We start from the raw sequence: 17799 nt of genomic DNA, 5'->3' as shown, positions 1-17799 counted from the left end.
CGTTTTACCCATTATTCTTTGCTGGTGACATATGACTCAGTTTTCTGTATTATGTATGGCTTATCTGCTTTCTCTACTCTACCTAGCGGAGAAGGCAATGGCACCCTACTCCAGTACTCTTGCCTGGAGAATCCCATGGATGGAGGAGCCTGGAAGGCTGCAGTCCATGGGGTCGCTGAGGGTCGGACATGACTGAGCGATTTCACTTTCCCTTTTCACTTTCATGCATTGGAGAAGGAAATGGCAACCCACTCCAGTGTTCTTGCCTGGAGAATCCCAGGGACGGGGGAGCCTGGTGGGCTGCCGTCCATGGGGTCGCACAGAGTTGGACACGACTGAAGTGACTTAGCAGCACTCTACCTAGAGTGCTATGTTAAGAAAGGTTCTGAGGTTGTTTCCAGCTCAGTGTGAAATAACACTGTTACTGATAAATGCTGTCTGGCATGAGACTGTGAGGGGGAAGTGAAGCATGTGCCCCAGGTATTTGTCATCTATCATCTTGTCTTAGCGCTCTACCCAGATAAGAAGACCTGGAGGCCAAGGTCTCTCTGTATCTTTCATGTCCCAGCATAGTATCTGGTGTGTATTAGAAGATTCTAAATGTTTGCTGAATGAATGAGTTCACAAATGAGCTGATTCACTCGATGAATATTAATTAAGCACTGGACTATGGAGCCATCTCCTGGGTATCATTCACATTAGTGGTGCATTTTTTTAAGCACCTTGTAGAAAATAACAACCAAAAGTGGGAACACAGAGCTGTAATATTATTTTTAAAAATACTCTCAATACACAGAGAATATTGATTTTGGTAGAATGATATATCAAGCTACTTTTAGTTTGTGCGTTTGCCACACACATATTGAGTGCTCTTTGTTTTCCCTGCTGTATTTTAAGACCAATGAGTGTTTAAGTGAAGAAAGCATATACAAACTTAAGACTGTGTGTGTAAGCAGATGTGTGATAGTTCTTACATCTTATCCATTATTCTTTGCTGGTGATATATAACTCAGTCCTCTGTATTATGTATGGCTTATTTACTTAATCTACTTTGGCCACCTGATGCAAAGAGCCAACTCATTGGAAAATACCCTGATGCTGGGAAAGACTGAGGGCAGGAGAAGGGGGTGACAGAAGATAAGATGGTTGGATGGCATCAATCCTTTTTATGATTTTTAACCTGGAACCCATGGAAAGTAGAAGAGGTGGTTCTAGAACCCCTGCAGTTGTATGCAGACTGCATGTGTGTGCGTCTTTCAGGGAGAGCGTCTGTAGCTTCCACTGGATACTCAGAGCATCCATGACTCCCAGAAGAGTAAGGACAACTACTATCAAGAGCCAAGTTCTATATATGTAGGAAGTCCAGGGAGAGAGCAGGAAGGTGTCTAGCAAAGGCTAACTAGGACAGGAAGATGAGGACACTTAGAGTAACAGGAGATTAGAAAAGGAAGGGCTCATGGGCTCTATGGGCTAAAAGGACATCCTGGAAAAGATGGGGCTTGGGCCTCAAGGAATAAATGGAATTGGTAGAGACAGAAAAAGGATGTTCAGGACATGTTCAGATGCTCCAGGTTGGGGTGGCGGTGGGGCTTGAGCGGAGCTGACAGGCTGAAACAGATCCAGCTCAGGTGATTACTAAAGATGGCGAGGAGAGTCAGGCAAGAGAGAAAAGATGATGCAGTGCCAGCCTGTCCTCAGTGTGCGCATTCCATTATGGGCCCGTGGTGAGAGAGGCCACATGCTGGTCTTCGTATATGAAGCAGCAGCCTAGGGCTGGACTGAGGACGTTTTTCAACTCTCATTTTCCTGGAGGCTTTCAGTTCTGTGCACTGACCTATTCCTTCTCCGAAAATAGTTGCAGACAATTGCAAGTATTTGTGACTGCAGCGCGTCGGACTCCATTGCCCTGCTGCGGTGCCTGCGGGCAAAGTCCTCCAAGGAGTTGCTGAGCATCAACCAGGTGAAGATGGGGGGGAGTTTGGGGACAAGGTTGTCCTTTGAATGGAATCGTAGGCAAATCCTACCTCTCTCTTATTTATTTCAATTCAGAACTTGGACAGATTGGGGTTGGGGATTCCTAGTAATGACTATAAAAAAAAGCAATGTGGAATATAGAGCTCTTATAGTTTAATTTAAGGAGATTGACAAGCCAGGGTGCTGCTTAGCTTGGAGAAGACACAACAAAACACCAAGATTGTAACTGTCTCTACATCAGTGAAGGGATCTCACAGGGAAGAGGGTCCACATTTGCTCCACAGGCCACCAGGAGCTAAAGTCAAGATCAAGAGCTGGAAGTTGGGGAGCCATAACTAAGCACTTTCTAAAAACTCAGTTATCTGAAAAAGGATCAGCTCCTTTAGAAGACAGTGAGATACCCACCTCTGTAGGTATGTAAGCAGGGTCTAAATGACCATAGATGAATTTCAATCACCAAGTAATTTATTGGACTGGATAACCTTTTATGCCTAATCTTCCAATCTTGAGACCCTCTGATAGTCCTTGAGAGACAATGAAATCCTTACCTGTCCGTTTCCAACATTTGTTAAACAATTATTTGGCATGGATTGAAAAATCTGCTACAAGTTGTACTAGGACCCAGGAAATAGATAAGTTCTTGACCCAATGTAGCGTGAAAGTTCTTTTTGTGGGCTCTCTTCTACCCCTACTCCCAAAACAGAGACCTAAAAACAAACAAACAAAAAAAAGCATGAATAGAACCAGATGTTGCTTCCTAAGACCCAAGAACCGTCCATCCAGACCCAAGTCTCAGTGCTGAGGAAGACACCTTGGGAAGACGGCATACCAACCCACACTACCCTGGCCATCCCCTCACCTCACCTCTCTGTCCATGGCATTTGGACAGTGGTTCCACGCTTGAGCGTGCATCAGACTCACCTGGAGGGCTGGTTACTGAGCTGCACGCCCCAGAGTTTTGTATTTGGCAGGCCTGGGATAGGGCATGAGAATTTTTTTTTTAATTTATTTCTATTTATTTTCGGCTATGCTGGGTCTTCATTGCTGTACAGGGTTTCTCTAGTTGCAGAGAGTAGGGGCTATTCTTTGTGGTGGTGTGTGAACTTCTCATCGAAGTGGTTTCTCTTGTGGAGCACGGGCTCCAGGCACTTGGGCTTCAGTAGTTGTGGCGCAATGGGCTTAGTTCCTCTGAGGCACGTGGGATCTTCCTGGACCGGGGATCGAACCTGTGTTCCCTGCATTGGCTGGCGGGTTCTTTACCACTAGACCACCAGGGAAGCCCGAGAATTTGCAATTGTAACAAGTTCCCAGGCAATGCTGCTGGTCCTGGAGCCACTTTCTGAGAATCATTGTGCTGGGGTATTATATATCTTAGGGAGTTACTACTTTTTTATCCTCATTTAGAAGACCAGGAAATTCAGGCCCAGAAAAGTTGGGCCCCTTTGCCCAAGTGAGTGGCAGAGTTGGCCAGGAAGCACTGATGCCTCGGGATGGGCCAAGAGTGATTGATTTTTCTTTTCTTAATGCCTTTTGCTATAGTGGATTGGTTCAGTTGGGCTAGAGTCTGGGGACAGCAGGTTTTGTGAAATGAAACAGCTGCTGATTTTTCTCTTCTTCCTTGTTTCAGAAAACCAAGTCTTTCACTCGAGTGGTTGATGGCCTTTTCTTTCCTAATGAGCCGCTAGACCTGTTGGCTCAAAAATTATTTCATCTGGTTCCTTCCATCATCGGAGTCAATAACCACGAGTGTGGCTTCCTGCTACCCATGGTAAGAATTCCTCTGTGCCTCCTCCCACTCCTTCAACAGTGAGGCAGCTGTCTGCTTCACACTGGGCGTGCACATAGCTCTCACCAGCATTATGAGGGCTGGAGCCCATCACCCCAAATACACACCAGTCACTTTTTCTCTCTGAAGGAGGAGAACTGTGGATTGGGGGCAGCTGCAGCAAGTGTTCACTCTGTTCTTCCTATAGGGTTAAAGAAACAATTGTACAAAAAAGTGAGAGATCCAAATGGACTTTGTTCAAAATATTACAAATGATTGTTTCAAATAAGCACTGTTTCTCCCTCAGAGGTGAAATTCACACAGGTTTAGAAAACTGCAGACCTTCACACTTTCATTTCAAGCCTTGGTTCTGGCATTTCATTTCCAAGAATGCCAGTGCAAGTTGCAAAATTATTGACTTGTTTCATTCATCCGACAAATATGAACCAAGGGTTTACTCTATGCCCTGCACTCATTAAAAAAAAACAGCATTCAGCAATGAGCAAGTCACATGGTTCCTGCTTTTTGCCAGCTTACATTCTCAAGGGGAGAGACAGATAATATGCAAGATTGAATGGATGGTTTCAGAGAGTCAGAGAAGGCAATGGCACCCCACTCCAGTACTCTTGCCTGGAAAATCCCATGGATGGAGGAGCCTGGTGGGCTGCAGTCCATGGGGTCGCTAAGAGTTGGACACGACTGAGTGACTTCACTTTCACTTCTCACTTTCATGCATGGGAGAAGGAAATGGCAACCCACTCCAGTGTTCTTGCCTGGAGAATCCCAGGGACCGGGGAGCCTGGTGGGCTGCCGTCTATGGGGTTGCACAGAGTCAGACACGACTGAAGCGACTTAGCAGCAGCAGCAGCAAGGGCTATGAAGAACATAGACTGAGAAGAGGAGGCTTCTTTAGGGAGCAGAAAAGAGGTCAGGAAAGAGTTCTCTGAGGAGGGACCATTTGAGCTGAGATCTGAATGCTTAGTAGGAGCCATGGTTTGTTTGACCCTGTAGTTTGAGTCTCCCCATTTAAAATAAGCTTTTCATCTGTCCTCAGAGGGCTTCCCAGGTGGCGCTAGTGGTAAAGAATCCACCTGCCAATGCAGGAGACATAAGAGATACAAATTTGATCCGTGGGTTGGAAAGGTTCCCTGGAGGAGGAAATGGCAACCCACTCCAGTGTTCTTGCCTGGAGAATCCCATGGATGGAGAAACCTGGCAGACTATAGTCCACAGGGTCGCAAAGATTCGGACACAACTAAAGCAACTTAGCACACGTGCAATGCTGTGCTCAGAAGAGAGCGCTCAGTTCTTTATATTTCCTAGTTCATTTCTACAGATCAACCTCCACCTTTCAAGTAGGGGCAGTGAAATACAGTGTATGAAATGCAGGCTATGAAATACAGTGATTTGTCGAGTTACAAGGCTAGCTGGTGGTCCTCTGGAATCAAAACCCTGAGATCACTGGGTTGTTAAAGGCATGTTCTGGCGATTATTAATTTGACATACAGAGCAATGTTTCAGGGTAGGTGGAGTGGGGATTTTTTCCCCTCATTGTAATTGAAGCAACTGAGTCACAGACTGTGGCTTAAGTTAGTTCTTTTAATGCTTTGTGGATCTGTACTAGAAAAAGGGAGACAGGCGCTACTGATAACAGCCTCATCACCATAATCACTGTGACTGAGTGTCTTTCATAAGCCAAGTGTTTGGCGACTGTACAATAATGCAAACAGGCATTATTATCCCCATTTAGCAGCTAAAGAAACTGAGACTCAGAGAGGCTAATGTGACTTTCCTAAATCTCCTAGCTAGAGAGGAGACAGCAGTGTATAAATTTCATATATTTAGGTTCTGCCTGTAAATGCTGAGTTCTCTATTTACCGGCTGTGTGACCTTCGAGGAGCTGCCTAACCTCTCTGAATCTCTGTTCCCTCATCTATGAAATATGGCTAAAGTTACTACCTGCCTCACAGATACACATCAAATAGCCTGGCATATAGTCTAAATGCTAGGCATTTATTAGATTTTGGAATTATTCAAGTAGGAGGACAGGACTTGGTGTCCAAGTCTGTACAGCAAAAGCCTGCATGAGTGCTGTCATTCTGTGGTTGTTTGAGACCATAGAAAGCCTCCAAAAACCAATCCTGGCTCCTGAACATACAGAGAGGGTTCTTAGTAGTTTAAAAGTACTTGTGGATTATTTGAAAGACTCTAGGGGTTCTCTCAGATTCCACAAGACAGATTTGTTTAAATATCTGTCATGATTCATTACCCCAAGATTTTCAGCAGAAAATGTACCAGAGAAATTCATTTGACAAGTGAATACTATTTCTATTACCTCATGTTTTTAAGCTGTGATATTGGCCAGGGAAGGGTCATTTTAAAAATAACTGCTTGTAGCTCTTACTCTGTACCAAGCAGCCTCTGTGTTTTTAACCATCCACTCTGCAGCCTCACTTGCTGCCTGCCTCTGCCAACTGCTGGTTTCTCAGACAGCCCAATGACAAAGGACTTTAGAAAGAGAGCAATAAATAAACCACTTCAACTTGCTGTTGAAGCCAAGTGGTGGTCTGCATTAGTTTCCTAGGGCTGCCGTAATGAAATACCGCAGAGGTGGCCTAAACCACAGAAATGTATTTTCTCAGTGTTCTAGAGGCTAGAAGTTCAAGATCAAAGTGCCAGCAGGTTTGGTTTCCTCTGCGGCCTCCTCTTTGGTTTACCGGTGGCCACCTTCTCGCTGTGGCCTCACAGGTCTTTCCTCCGTGTGCACACCCCTTGAGTCTCTGCATGTCCAAATTTCCTCTTCTTGTAAGGACACCGATCAGACTGGATTAGGGCCCATCCTAGCATCCTCATGTTAGTTCAACAACCCCTTTAAAGACCCTCCTCTCCGTACACAGTCACATTCTGAGGTCCTAGAAGGAGCCTGGTAGACTGCAGTCCATGGGGTCTCGAAGAGTCGGACAGGACTGAGCGACTTCCCTTTCACTTTTCACTTTCATGCATTGGAGAGGGAAATGCAACCCACTCCAGTGTTCTTGCCTGGAGAATCCCAGGGACAGGGAGCCTAGTGGGCTGCTGTCTATGGGGTCGCGCAGAGTCGGACAAGACTGAAGCGACTTAGCAGGAGCAGCAGCAGCAGGGGTTCCACATAGGAATTTGGTAGAGGACACACCCAACTCATAACGTGGTGGCCACTCAGCTCCCTCAAGACCTCAGGTATGACAGGGAACGGCTGCTTGATAAATTCAAATGTGAGAAAAAGAATCATCATTGCTCAACCAACCCACTGAGGCTGCTCCTTACACATGGACCCCTCGGGGCTGAAAGGGTTCCTGCTCTAGCCAGCCTCCCCTCTGAAAGGTGGGTGCCTGGGCACTTGGGGAGACCAGTTTCCCTTCTGATGACCTGATGTACTCACGGAGGACTCCCTGCTTCTTTCCACAGAAGGAGTTTCCTGAGATCCTCTGGGGCTCCAACAAGTCCCTCGCCCTGCAACTGATACACTCAGTCCTGGTAAGCGAGCTTGACTCTCCTCCAAGATCCATTCATTTCACAAACCTCCTGGGTCACACTCAGGGGTAAGGCTGGGATAGAGATTTATTCATTCATTCATTAGTAGATCTTCACTAAACAGAGTTCTGCAATCCCTTATCCACAGTCTCAACATCCAAATAGCTCTGACAGCCCACAAGCTCGGCAGCCAAAATTCACCTAGACTGATACACAGCCATTGGTCTTCATTATTCCTACACGTTCATTCACTTTGTCCCACTATATGTTTCTATGTGATCAATGTGGGGGCTGAGCATATCATATAATATGCAGCATATGTACTGAATTATTCATCTAAGAACTGAAAAGTTTTGAATTCTGAAAACCACCTGGGACTAGAGACCCATATTCACTACGTACCAGTCAGGTACTGTTCTCTGTTCTAGCAGTGCTGAGGGCCTTTAGCCAATCATTTATTCATTCACTCCCTATACTAGGGGTATAGAGATATATCAACCTAGACACTAAGACAGAGACAGATTTCTTCCCTTCCTTCCTTTCTTCTTTCCATAAACATACACTCAGTGTGTATTCTGTGCCAGGTTCATTTCATTCATTTTTTCATTGAATAAATGTTTCTTGAGAGTCTGCACACCCTGGCATGTCCTTAGGTCCTGGGTACAGTGATAGAGGAACTGAAGGGCCTCTTAATGAAAGTAAAAGAGGAGAGTGGGAAAAAAACTGACTTAAAACTCAGCACTCAGGAAACTAAGATCATGGCATCCGGTTCCATCACTTCATGGCAAATAGTTGGGGAAACAATGGAAACAGTGAAAGACTTTATTTTCTTGGGCTCCAAAATCACTGTAGATGGTGACCGCAGACATGAAATTAAAAGACACTTGCTCCTTGGAAGAAAAGCTATGACCAACCTAGACAGCATATTTAAAAGCAGTTCGTCTAGTCAAAGCTATGGTTTTTTCAGTAGTCATGTATGGATGTGATAGTTGGACCATAAAGAAAGCTGAGCACCAAAGAATTGATGCTTTTTAACTGTGGTGTTAGAGAAGACTTTTGAGAGTCCCTTGGACTGCAAGGAGATCAAACCAGTCAATCCTAAAGGAAATCAGTCCTGGGTGTTCATTGGAAGGCCTGATGCTGAAATTGAAGCTCCAATACTTTGGCCACCTGATGCGAAGAACTGATTCATTGGAAAAGACCCTGATGTTGGGGAAGATTGAAGGTAGGAGGAGAAGGGGACAACAGAGGATGAGATGGTTGGATGGTATCACTGACTCGATGGACATAAGTTTGAGCAGGCCCTGGGAGTTGGTAATGGACAGGGAAGCCTGGCATGCTGCTGTCCATGGGGCCACAAAGAGTCAGACACAATTGAGCGACTGAACTGAACAGTGATAGCAGGCACTCTCCCTGAATCTGAGGGACTTGTAGACTGTTGGGATGGGTGAACATGACCAAACACCTTATACTGGAGTTAAGAACATGGGACCTGGATGCAAATAGACTTGTGAAGGAGTCATGGTTCTACCACTTTGGACAAACCACATCACCTCTCTAAACCTCAGTTCCCTCACCTGTCAAATGGGGTTAATTCTGATGCCTGCGTCATAGTATTACTGTGTGGATTCAATGAGACAATGCATATAAAGCACTCAGAATTATGCTTGCAAAGGCAAATGTTTGGCGAGTGTCGCTATGATGGCTATTGCAGTTGACCTGGATCTCTTGCTACCATGATGTTTTACAGCACATCCCTGTCCAGTATTTATACCTTGTGGCTAATGAATATTTCCACAATAAGCACTCTCTGGTCGATATACGAAATCGCTTCCTGGATTTGCTTGGAGATGTGTTCTTTGTGATCCCTGGGCTGGTCACAGCTCAATATCACACAGGTAAGTCTCCTCGCACGCCTCCTCCTGCAAGGCTGGTGGCCGCAGGGATCCCTTTGCCTGTATACTGGCGGCCACCTGCTCTGCCCTGCCCTGCTGTTCCCTTGCTGAGAGGGAGCTCCCAAGGCTGCCTGGGATATAGCCCTGCATGCTGACCTTCGCAGTTCCCCTGCCTTTCAGAGTTCAGGAATGTTGATCAGTCCTTGTTGATTCTAGTACTTTCCTTTCTTCAGGACTGTGTAGAAAAGTCCCATCCCCCCATATTTTCAGAGGCCGGCCCACACTTACCTTTCTCTTTGGAATGCGTGCGTGTGCATGCTCAGTTGTGTCTGACTCTTTGTGACTCCGTGGGCTACAATCTTCCAGTTTTCCAGGCAATAATACTGGAGCAAGTTGCCAATTCCTACTCCAGGGTGTCTTCCCGACCCAGGAATCAAACCCATGTCTCCTGCATTGGCAGGTGGATTCTTTACTAGTGAGTCACCTGGGAAGCCCTGTCTGGAAATGTCTTCCCAAATATCTATAAGGAGCAGTGGAGCAATAAGAAAGAGATTACTTGTGGGGCACAAACCTGCCTTTCTTTCTTTTTTAAAAAAAGTTTGTATTTATTTACTTTTAATTGAAGTACAGTTGATTTACAATGTTGTGTAAATTTCTGCTATACAGCAAAATAATTCAGCTACATATATGTATATATATACACATATATATATTCTTTTCAGTATTCTTTTCCATTATGGCTTATCACAGATATTGAGTATAGTTTCCTGTGCTATACAGTAGGACCTTGTTGTTATCCGTTCTATACATAACAATTTTCATCTGCTAACCCCAAACTCCCAGTCCGTCCCTCCCCATCCCCCTTCCCTGTTGGCAACCACAGATTTGTCCTCTGTGTCTGTGAGCCCATTCACAATTAGGTTCATTTGTGTCGTAGTTTAGATACTACATGTAAGTGATGTTATAGGGTATTTGCCTTTTTCTTTCACGGCTTACTTTCTTTCTGGCTTACTTCATTTAGTATGGTAATCTCTAGTTGCATCTGTGTTGCAGCAGATGGCATCATTTCATTCTTTTTATGACTGAGTAGTATTCCACTGTGTATATATGTGTATATATAAATACATAATACACACACCCCATCTTCTTTATCCATCTCTCTGCTGATGGACATTTAGGTTGTCTCCATGTTTTGGATATTGTGAGTACTGCTGCTATGAACATTAGGGTGCATGTATCTTTTTGGATTATGGGGCTTCCCAGGTGATGCTAGTGATAAAGAATCCTTTTGCCAATGCAGGACATATATATTTAATTTATATATATGAATTATTATTTGGCCATTAAAAAGTAATGAAATATTGATACATGCCACAACATGGATGAAGCTTGGAAGCACTGCTAAGTGTAAGAAGCCAGACACAAAAGCTTATATGTTGTGTGATTCTGTTTATGTGATATGTCCAGAATAGGCAAATCTACAGAGTCATAGAGTTTTCATGAATGAAAGGGAGGGGTCAATGAGGGAATGAGTGCTTCAACGGGCCTGGGTTTCTGTCTGGAGTGACAAGAATGTTCTGGACCTAGATAGTGGTGATGATTGCACAACATTCTGAACTTTCTAAAAGCTGCTGAATTACACACCCTGAAACTATTAAAATGTTGACATTTATGTTGGTGAGTTTTTACGACTTACAGTGAAGAAAGCAAGCCACAGATGGAAGAATATATTCACAACACAGCTATCCCACCAAAAAAATCCATATCCAGACTAGAAGAATTCTTATAGTTCAATAATGAAAAGACAAATAATCCATTTACAAATGGGTGAAAGGCTTGAAAAGACACTATGCAATAGAGGAAAAATGAGAACAAAAAGCACATGAAAAGGTGCTCAACAGTATTAATCATCAGGGAAATGCAAAGTAAGCCCAAAATGAGGCAATCATTTACACCTGCTAGAATGATTAATATTTAATATTAAAAACTCAAGCCATATACCAAAAAGTATTGCCAAGGATGTGGAATGTTTAGTACTTTTGACAAGAATGTGAAATGGTTACAATCACTCTGGAAAACAGCACGTTTCTTACAAAGTTAGACATATACCTACTCTATTATTCAAATATACATAAGACTTGTGTATGGATATCCACAGCAGCTTCAATCATAATAGCCCCAAACTGGAAAGAACCCAAATGTCTTTCATCAGATGAATAGATAAATAATTTATGGTATATTCATGCAACAGCATACTACTTGGTGACAGGGAATCAACTATTGATACAGGGAAAACATGGATGAACCTCAAAAACATTATGATGAGCCAAAGAAGCCAGATTCAAGAGAGTACATATTGTGTTATTGCATTCACACAAAGTTCAAGAACAAGCAAAATTAATCAATTGTGATAGGAATAAAAATATTGTGTTTCTTGGTAGAATGACTAGAAGGAGCTACAAGGGAACTTCTGGGGTGATGGAAATGCTCTGTATCCTGCTTGGGGTGGTGTTTACATGAAGGTGCACGCATTTGTTAAATTTCACCAAAATGCACATTTAAAATCTGTGCTTTTTACCTGATACTTTGATGAAAAGAGAGAAAATGAGAGGCAAGGAAGCACAGACTGTGAGTACAAAGCAACTGCATTATTAAGGCTAGCTAGAAAGGATTTAGAGAAATAAGCCAGTAACTGGAGGGCAAGTTGAAACCAAGAGTATGTATGCTTGTATGTGTTTCTCTGTGTGTATGCATGCATGCATGTGTACGTGTGTGCTTTAATGAGAGACTTTGTAAGCTTGTTTGCCACTGATGGTGATGATCCAATAGAGAGAAACTGATGCAGAGAAGGAGCAGAAATGGCAGAGCAAAGACGTGCAGTAGAAGAGAGATGAAGCAACATAGGACGCAGTGGAGCATCTTGGAAGCAGGAGGATAGCTTTGTCCTATTTTCTGCAGACAGCTGAACCAGGGTCAATGAAAGGAAGTCACAAGGAGGTACATCTTGGATCAGTATAAAGCATTTTTTAAATTGGAGAATAATTGCTTTATGATGTTGTGTTAGTTTCTGCTGTATAATAACATGAATCAACTATAAGTATACATACATCCCCTCCCTTTTGGACCTCCCTCCCATCCACCCCCACCCCAGCCCTCCAGGTTATCACAGAGCACAGAGAGCTGACCTCCTGTGCTATACAACAGCTTCCCACTAGCTATCTATTTTACACATGGTATTTAAATACATGTCAATGCTATTCTCCTAATTTATCCCACCCTCCTTTGGTTTTTGTTTGTTTGTTTGTTTTGAAAAGTAGAACTGTTGCCCTTGCAGGCTGCCCTGAGGGGTTCAGTTCAGTTCAGTTCAGTCACTCAGTCGTGTCCGACTCTGCGACCCCATGAATCACAGCACGCCAGGCCTCCCTGTCCATCACCAACTCCCGGAGTTCACTCAGACTCACGTCCATCGAGTCAGTGATGCCATCCAGCCATTTCATCCTCTGTCGTCCCCTTCTCCTCCTGCCCCCAATCCCTCCCAGCATCAGAGTCTTTTCCAATGAGTCAACTCTTCGCATGAGGTGGCCAAAGTACTGGAGTTTCAGCTTTAGCATCATTCCTTCTAAAGAAATCCCAAGGGCTGATCTCCTTCAGAATGGACTGCTTGGATCTCCTTGCAGTCCAAGGGACTCTCAAGAGTCTTCTCCAACACCACAGTTCAAAAGCATCAATTCTTCGGTGCTCAGCTTTCTTCACAGTCCAACTCTCACATCCATACCACTGGAAAAACCATAGCCTTGACTAGACGGACCTTTGTTGTCAAAGTAATATCTCTGCTTTTGAATGTGCTGTTTAGGTTGATCATAACTTTTCTTCCAAGGAGTAAGCATGTTTTAATTTCATGGCTGCAGTCACCATCTGCAGTGATTTTGGAGCCCAAAAAATTAAAGTCTGACACTATTTCCACTATTTCCCATGAAGTGATGGGACCAGATGCCATGATCTTCATTTTCTGAATGTTGAGCTTTAAGCTAACTTTTTCACTCTCCTCTTTCACTTTCAGCAAGAGGCTTTTGAGTTCCTCTTCACTTTCTGCCATAAGAGTGGTGTCATCTGCATATCTGAGATTATTGATATTTCTCCCAGCAATCTTGATTCCAGCTTGTGCTTCTTCCAGCCCAGCATTTCACATGATGTATTCTGCATATAAGTTAAATAAGCAGGGTGACAATATACAGCCTTGACGTACTCCTTTTCCTATGTGGAACCAGTCTGTTGTTCCATGTCCAGTTCTAACTGTTGCTTCCTGACCTGCATACAGGTTTCTCAAGAGGCAGGTCAGGTGGTCTGGTATTCCCATCTCTTTCAGAATTTTGCCCTGAGGGGTAATGAGTTCTGTTTCCAGGAGCAGGAAACCCTAGCCTCAGATGAGGAAGAAGGAGTTAGCTTTTTAGGTCACCTCTAGTCTCTGGGCTGTTCCACCTGTGAGTCTGTGAATCCCAGACCAGATGGGTGGAGTGAGGGGCCAGCCTCTACTGTCCCCTGCCTGCATGTCTACCACAAACCCTCTCGACCTTCCTGTAGATGCTGGTGCCCCTGTCTACTTCTATGAGTTTCAGCATCGGCCCCAGTGCTTGAAGGACAGGAAGCCATCTTTTGTCAAGGCTGATCACACTGATGAAATCCGCTTCGTCTTTGGAGGCGCCTTCCTGAAGGGCAACATTGTCATGTTTGGTAAGAAACTGGCCTGAGGGGTTCCTGCTCTTGCAGGAACATGAAATAGGGAGAAGGGGATAAGGAGAGAATCACCACCTTTAGCATGAAGCCTCGCCCACCTCACCACTATGCAAGAGCCTGGGAGTGCTGGCGGGGTGGACTGAACCTCTGGTTAACAGACACAACCTTTCCCTGGAGAATGGCCCCAGTCATAGTTTTAGAAACAAGGATGAAAAAGAAGGGCCAACATTTGCTTGATAAATGTTTCTGTTTGGACTAAAGGCAGGGTGGCCATCTGGGGGCACTCATGCAATTCAATATTTATTTACTTGGCTGCACTGGGTCTTAGCTGTGGCCTGTGAGTTCTTCCATTGTCCTTGCGGCACACAGGATCTTAAGTTCCACCATGTGATCTCTTAATAGCAGCATATAGGATCTAGTTCCCTGACCAGGGATCGAACCTGGGTCCCCTGCATTAGGAGTGCACAGTCTTAGTCTCTGGACCACCAGTAAGTCCCACAATCTGATCATTTTGAGAAACAAAGCCACTTAGTTCCCTCTCCCTGACACCTGATCTTATCCTCCCCGCCCTTCCCAGAGCTCCCCTGAGGCTACCATCCAGGGCTTTCAAAGGCAAAAGCCATATTTTTCATAATTTTAGCTGAAAGTGGTGTGGATTCAGGTGATCTTATGTGAATGCTTGTGAACTGTTTCTAGTGAGGTTAGCTCATTTATTCCTGAGCTTATGACCTGTTCATTGAGGTTATCAAAAATTTAAAAACCACAGGAACTATACACGGGAGTTAGGACTAAACTATTTCATTTAAAAAATTGCACAATATGGACCCTTAACCAATTCACGCTGGCCGCTCTGTGATAAGGACAGAACCTCTCCTCTAGAGTGTGTGTAGTGTGGTTTGTTCATTGCTTTATTTATTCTTTCTTATCTTTAATGCCAGTAATAACAGAACTACCTCTTAGGTTGTCATAAGGATTAAATGAAACAATTCTCATAAATCACGTGGTGAGTGCTTAATAAATATTACTATTACTACTCAGTAGCCATCACTGAGTCTATAGTATGTGATGGGCACATGGACTCTCAAAAATGGACAAATGAACAACATGTGTTTGGGTCAAAGAATTAAATTACTTGGTATCTGAAGAGCTTGTGAAATCAATGAGAAAAGCACAACCCAGTCAAAAACTGAGTAACAGATATAAATAGATAGTTTAGGGAAACAGAAACACCAGTGGCTTTTGAACATAAAAATCTACCTAGACTGGCTCCTGGCAAAGAGGATTAAAAACTAACCTTGACCAAGTAATCATTTTTCATAGGTCAAAGTTGGGAAGAACATTTTACATAATGTATTTGAGCAGGTGGGGGATAATAGATAACCTCATGTATCAATGGAACACTCTATCAAAACTTAAAATGCACGTAGTCATTAGTCCAACAATTCAACTTCTAAGATTTTTTTGTGTGTGCAGTTATACTTCCTCGTGTGCAAAAATATATATGCACACAGTGAAACATTGCTTTTTTGAGCAAAAGATTCAAAAAATGTCAAGACCCATTAATATAGTACTGGATACCTGAATAATATATTTACATATAATTAAATATAAATATGGGCTTCCCATGTGGCTCAGTGGAAAAGAATCTGCCTGCCAATGCAGGAGATGCCAGAGATGTGGGTCTGATCCCTGGATTGAGAAGATCCCCTGGAGGAGGAAATAACAGCCCACTCTAGTATTCTTGCCTGGAAAATCCCATGGACAGAGGAGCTTGGCATGCTACTGTCCATGGTGTAACAAAGAGACGGACATGACTGAACGCACACGCAAGCACATACATATAAATATATATTTATATATTATATGTTTCTAGAACAACAAAGAGCAACAAATGGAAGTTTTATAGGTGCCAATGTGGAACTAACTCCTGGATATGGTTTTAGTGAAAGAGAAAGATATAGAATGTGTGTCCATTATAGTACCAAGTGTGTAAAAAGATGTCTGCTTAAAGCCCTGTGCACATCTACACTCTTTCAGAAGTGCACTCAAGAACGAGGAAACAATGGTCGCCTCTGAGGTTGCCTCTGAGGCTGGTAACTCAGTGACTAGAGAGAAGAGATGGGGAGAAACTTAACTTTCATTAGATTTACTTTCTGTGTTTCTAATTTTGTACTTTGAGCAGTATTACATTTTCAAATTAAAAAATACACATACAATTAATGGATTGGTAGAGAGGAAAAGAGGTGATCTTTGTCCCCAAGGAAATCGCAGTCACCTGGAAAGGGCTGGAAGAGCATTGGACAGACAGCAACGGTGTGTGTTCAGCCTCTACCATGCGAAAGCATGGTTGCTTGGGAAGGTGATTGTCTGCAAATGCACAATGAGTACTGAGACTTAGCAGGCTGTTAGGGACGCAACAGAAAGAAAGGCGCCAAAGCAATTCATCCAATGTGAGGCCCCTTGGGCTTCTGGCACATCATTGTGGGAATGAGATTTTGTGATTATTTCCTCCAGAAGAAGCCACAGAGGAAGAGAAAGGGCTGAGCAGGAAGATGATGAGATACTGGGCTAACTTTGCTCGGACTGGGTAAGTGAACCTCCCATCTTCCTCCATACCAGATATTTGAGGATGAAAATCTCACTGGGTATTTGAGGCAAAAAAATCTCTCACTTCCAGGAATCCTAATGGGAAAGGTCTGCCTCTGTGGCCGGCCTACAGGCAGTCTGAGGAATACTTGCAGCTGGACTTGAACATAAGCGTGGGACAGAGATTGAAAGAGCTGGAGCTGAAATTTTGGACAGAAACCCTCCCCTTAATGATGACCTCGTCCGGAGCTCTCCTGGCTTCTCTTTCTTCCTCAACCTTCCTTTTTCTACTCCTGCCTTTCATTTTCTCTTTTGCTCCCTGAGAAGTTATCTTTGTGTAGTTTTGGTTTTCCTTCTCCTACAATTTCTTCCACCATCTTTAGCTTCATCTGTGTTCAGTTACTTTATGGAATCAGCTGCTTTATCTGTGTTTTGGGAACTTGGGGATGATCCTTAAAAAACTATTTTCAACATAAAAAAATGCAGTTTGTCTTGGAAGGCTACCAGATTTCTTTAGTAAAGCTGGAAGAAGGCTGGGCCATCAGTTGGCATCATCATGATCCTGTTACTGATCTAAAATAAAATAAGAATGCAAAACATGTTACAGGGAACAGAATTTAATTCTGGGCTGAAAACTCTCCCCACAGTCCCAGCAACCAAAATGAAGTGGGCTTTCTATCAGCAAAACGTATCTTGTGTACGTTTCCCAAATTACGAGTCCTCCAACCCCCATCCAGGTGAATTTTAACCACAAACCAAGAATGGATGTCCTGAACATCACTGCCTTGAACTATGTCTCTTATCTGACTCTAGAGATATTTCAGGGAGGGGGATATACCAGAGATCCTCCTCAGAAATGGAAACCAGGTGTCCTCCAAGGTCTGAGTCCCAGAAGTCAAGCACCAAGCAGCAGTTCAGTCAGAGACACCAAGAAGAAAAGAAGTTACACGGATGTGTGAAGCCTAATCCATCATTCAGTAAATCCACACTGGGTGCCTGATAGATATCAGTAGTATCTCCAGTGGGCAGATAGCGGTTAACAAAGGCATACTCTCCACTGAATGGTAAGCAGACAGGAAGCAAACATTCAAACATGTGACTATCTTACATTATTACATTGAAGAATTCACTCAGGAAAGTAAGGTGTTTTAAGAAAGTATAAGAGGGGAACCTAACTTAGGTGAAAGTCTCAGGAAGCTCTCTCTGGAGAAATAACATTTGTAATAAGAAGGGATGAATTAAAGTTAACCACATGATAATTAGGGAGAACATTATACATACCATCATTCAAAGGGTATACTTTGACTTTTTATACCCATATAATCCCTGTTACAT

At 43.5% G+C, this 17799-nt stretch overlaps 1 protein-coding gene across 1 annotated transcript in view; it reads left to right on the top strand.

Moving 5' to 3' along the window:
* Positions 1-17047, top strand: part of CES5A (carboxylesterase 5A) — a 272768-nt gene extending 255721 nt beyond the window's left edge. The window contains exons 8-14 of the mRNA XM_027516516.1: positions 1856-1960; positions 3602-3742; positions 7184-7252; positions 9000-9147; positions 13726-13875; positions 16393-16465; positions 16556-17047. Of these exons, the coding sequence (XP_027372317.1) occupies positions 1856-1960; positions 3602-3742; positions 7184-7252; positions 9000-9147; positions 13726-13875; positions 16393-16465; positions 16556-16787 (918 nt within the window). The 3' untranslated portion in view covers positions 16788-17047. The remainder of the gene's footprint in view (positions 1-1855; positions 1961-3601; positions 3743-7183; positions 7253-8999; positions 9148-13725; positions 13876-16392; positions 16466-16555) is intronic.
* Positions 17048-17799: the final 752 nt, after the last annotated feature.

The sequence above is a fragment of the Bos indicus x Bos taurus genome, chromosome 18 (assembly GCF_003369695.1).
Source record: "Bos indicus x Bos taurus breed Angus x Brahman F1 hybrid chromosome 18, Bos_hybrid_MaternalHap_v2.0, whole genome shotgun sequence".
Lineage (NCBI taxonomy): Eukaryota > Metazoa > Chordata > Mammalia > Artiodactyla > Bovidae > Bos > Bos indicus x Bos taurus.
The sequence above is the reverse complement of the archived record's forward strand: the minus strand, read 5'-3'. Positions and strand labels throughout refer to the sequence as shown.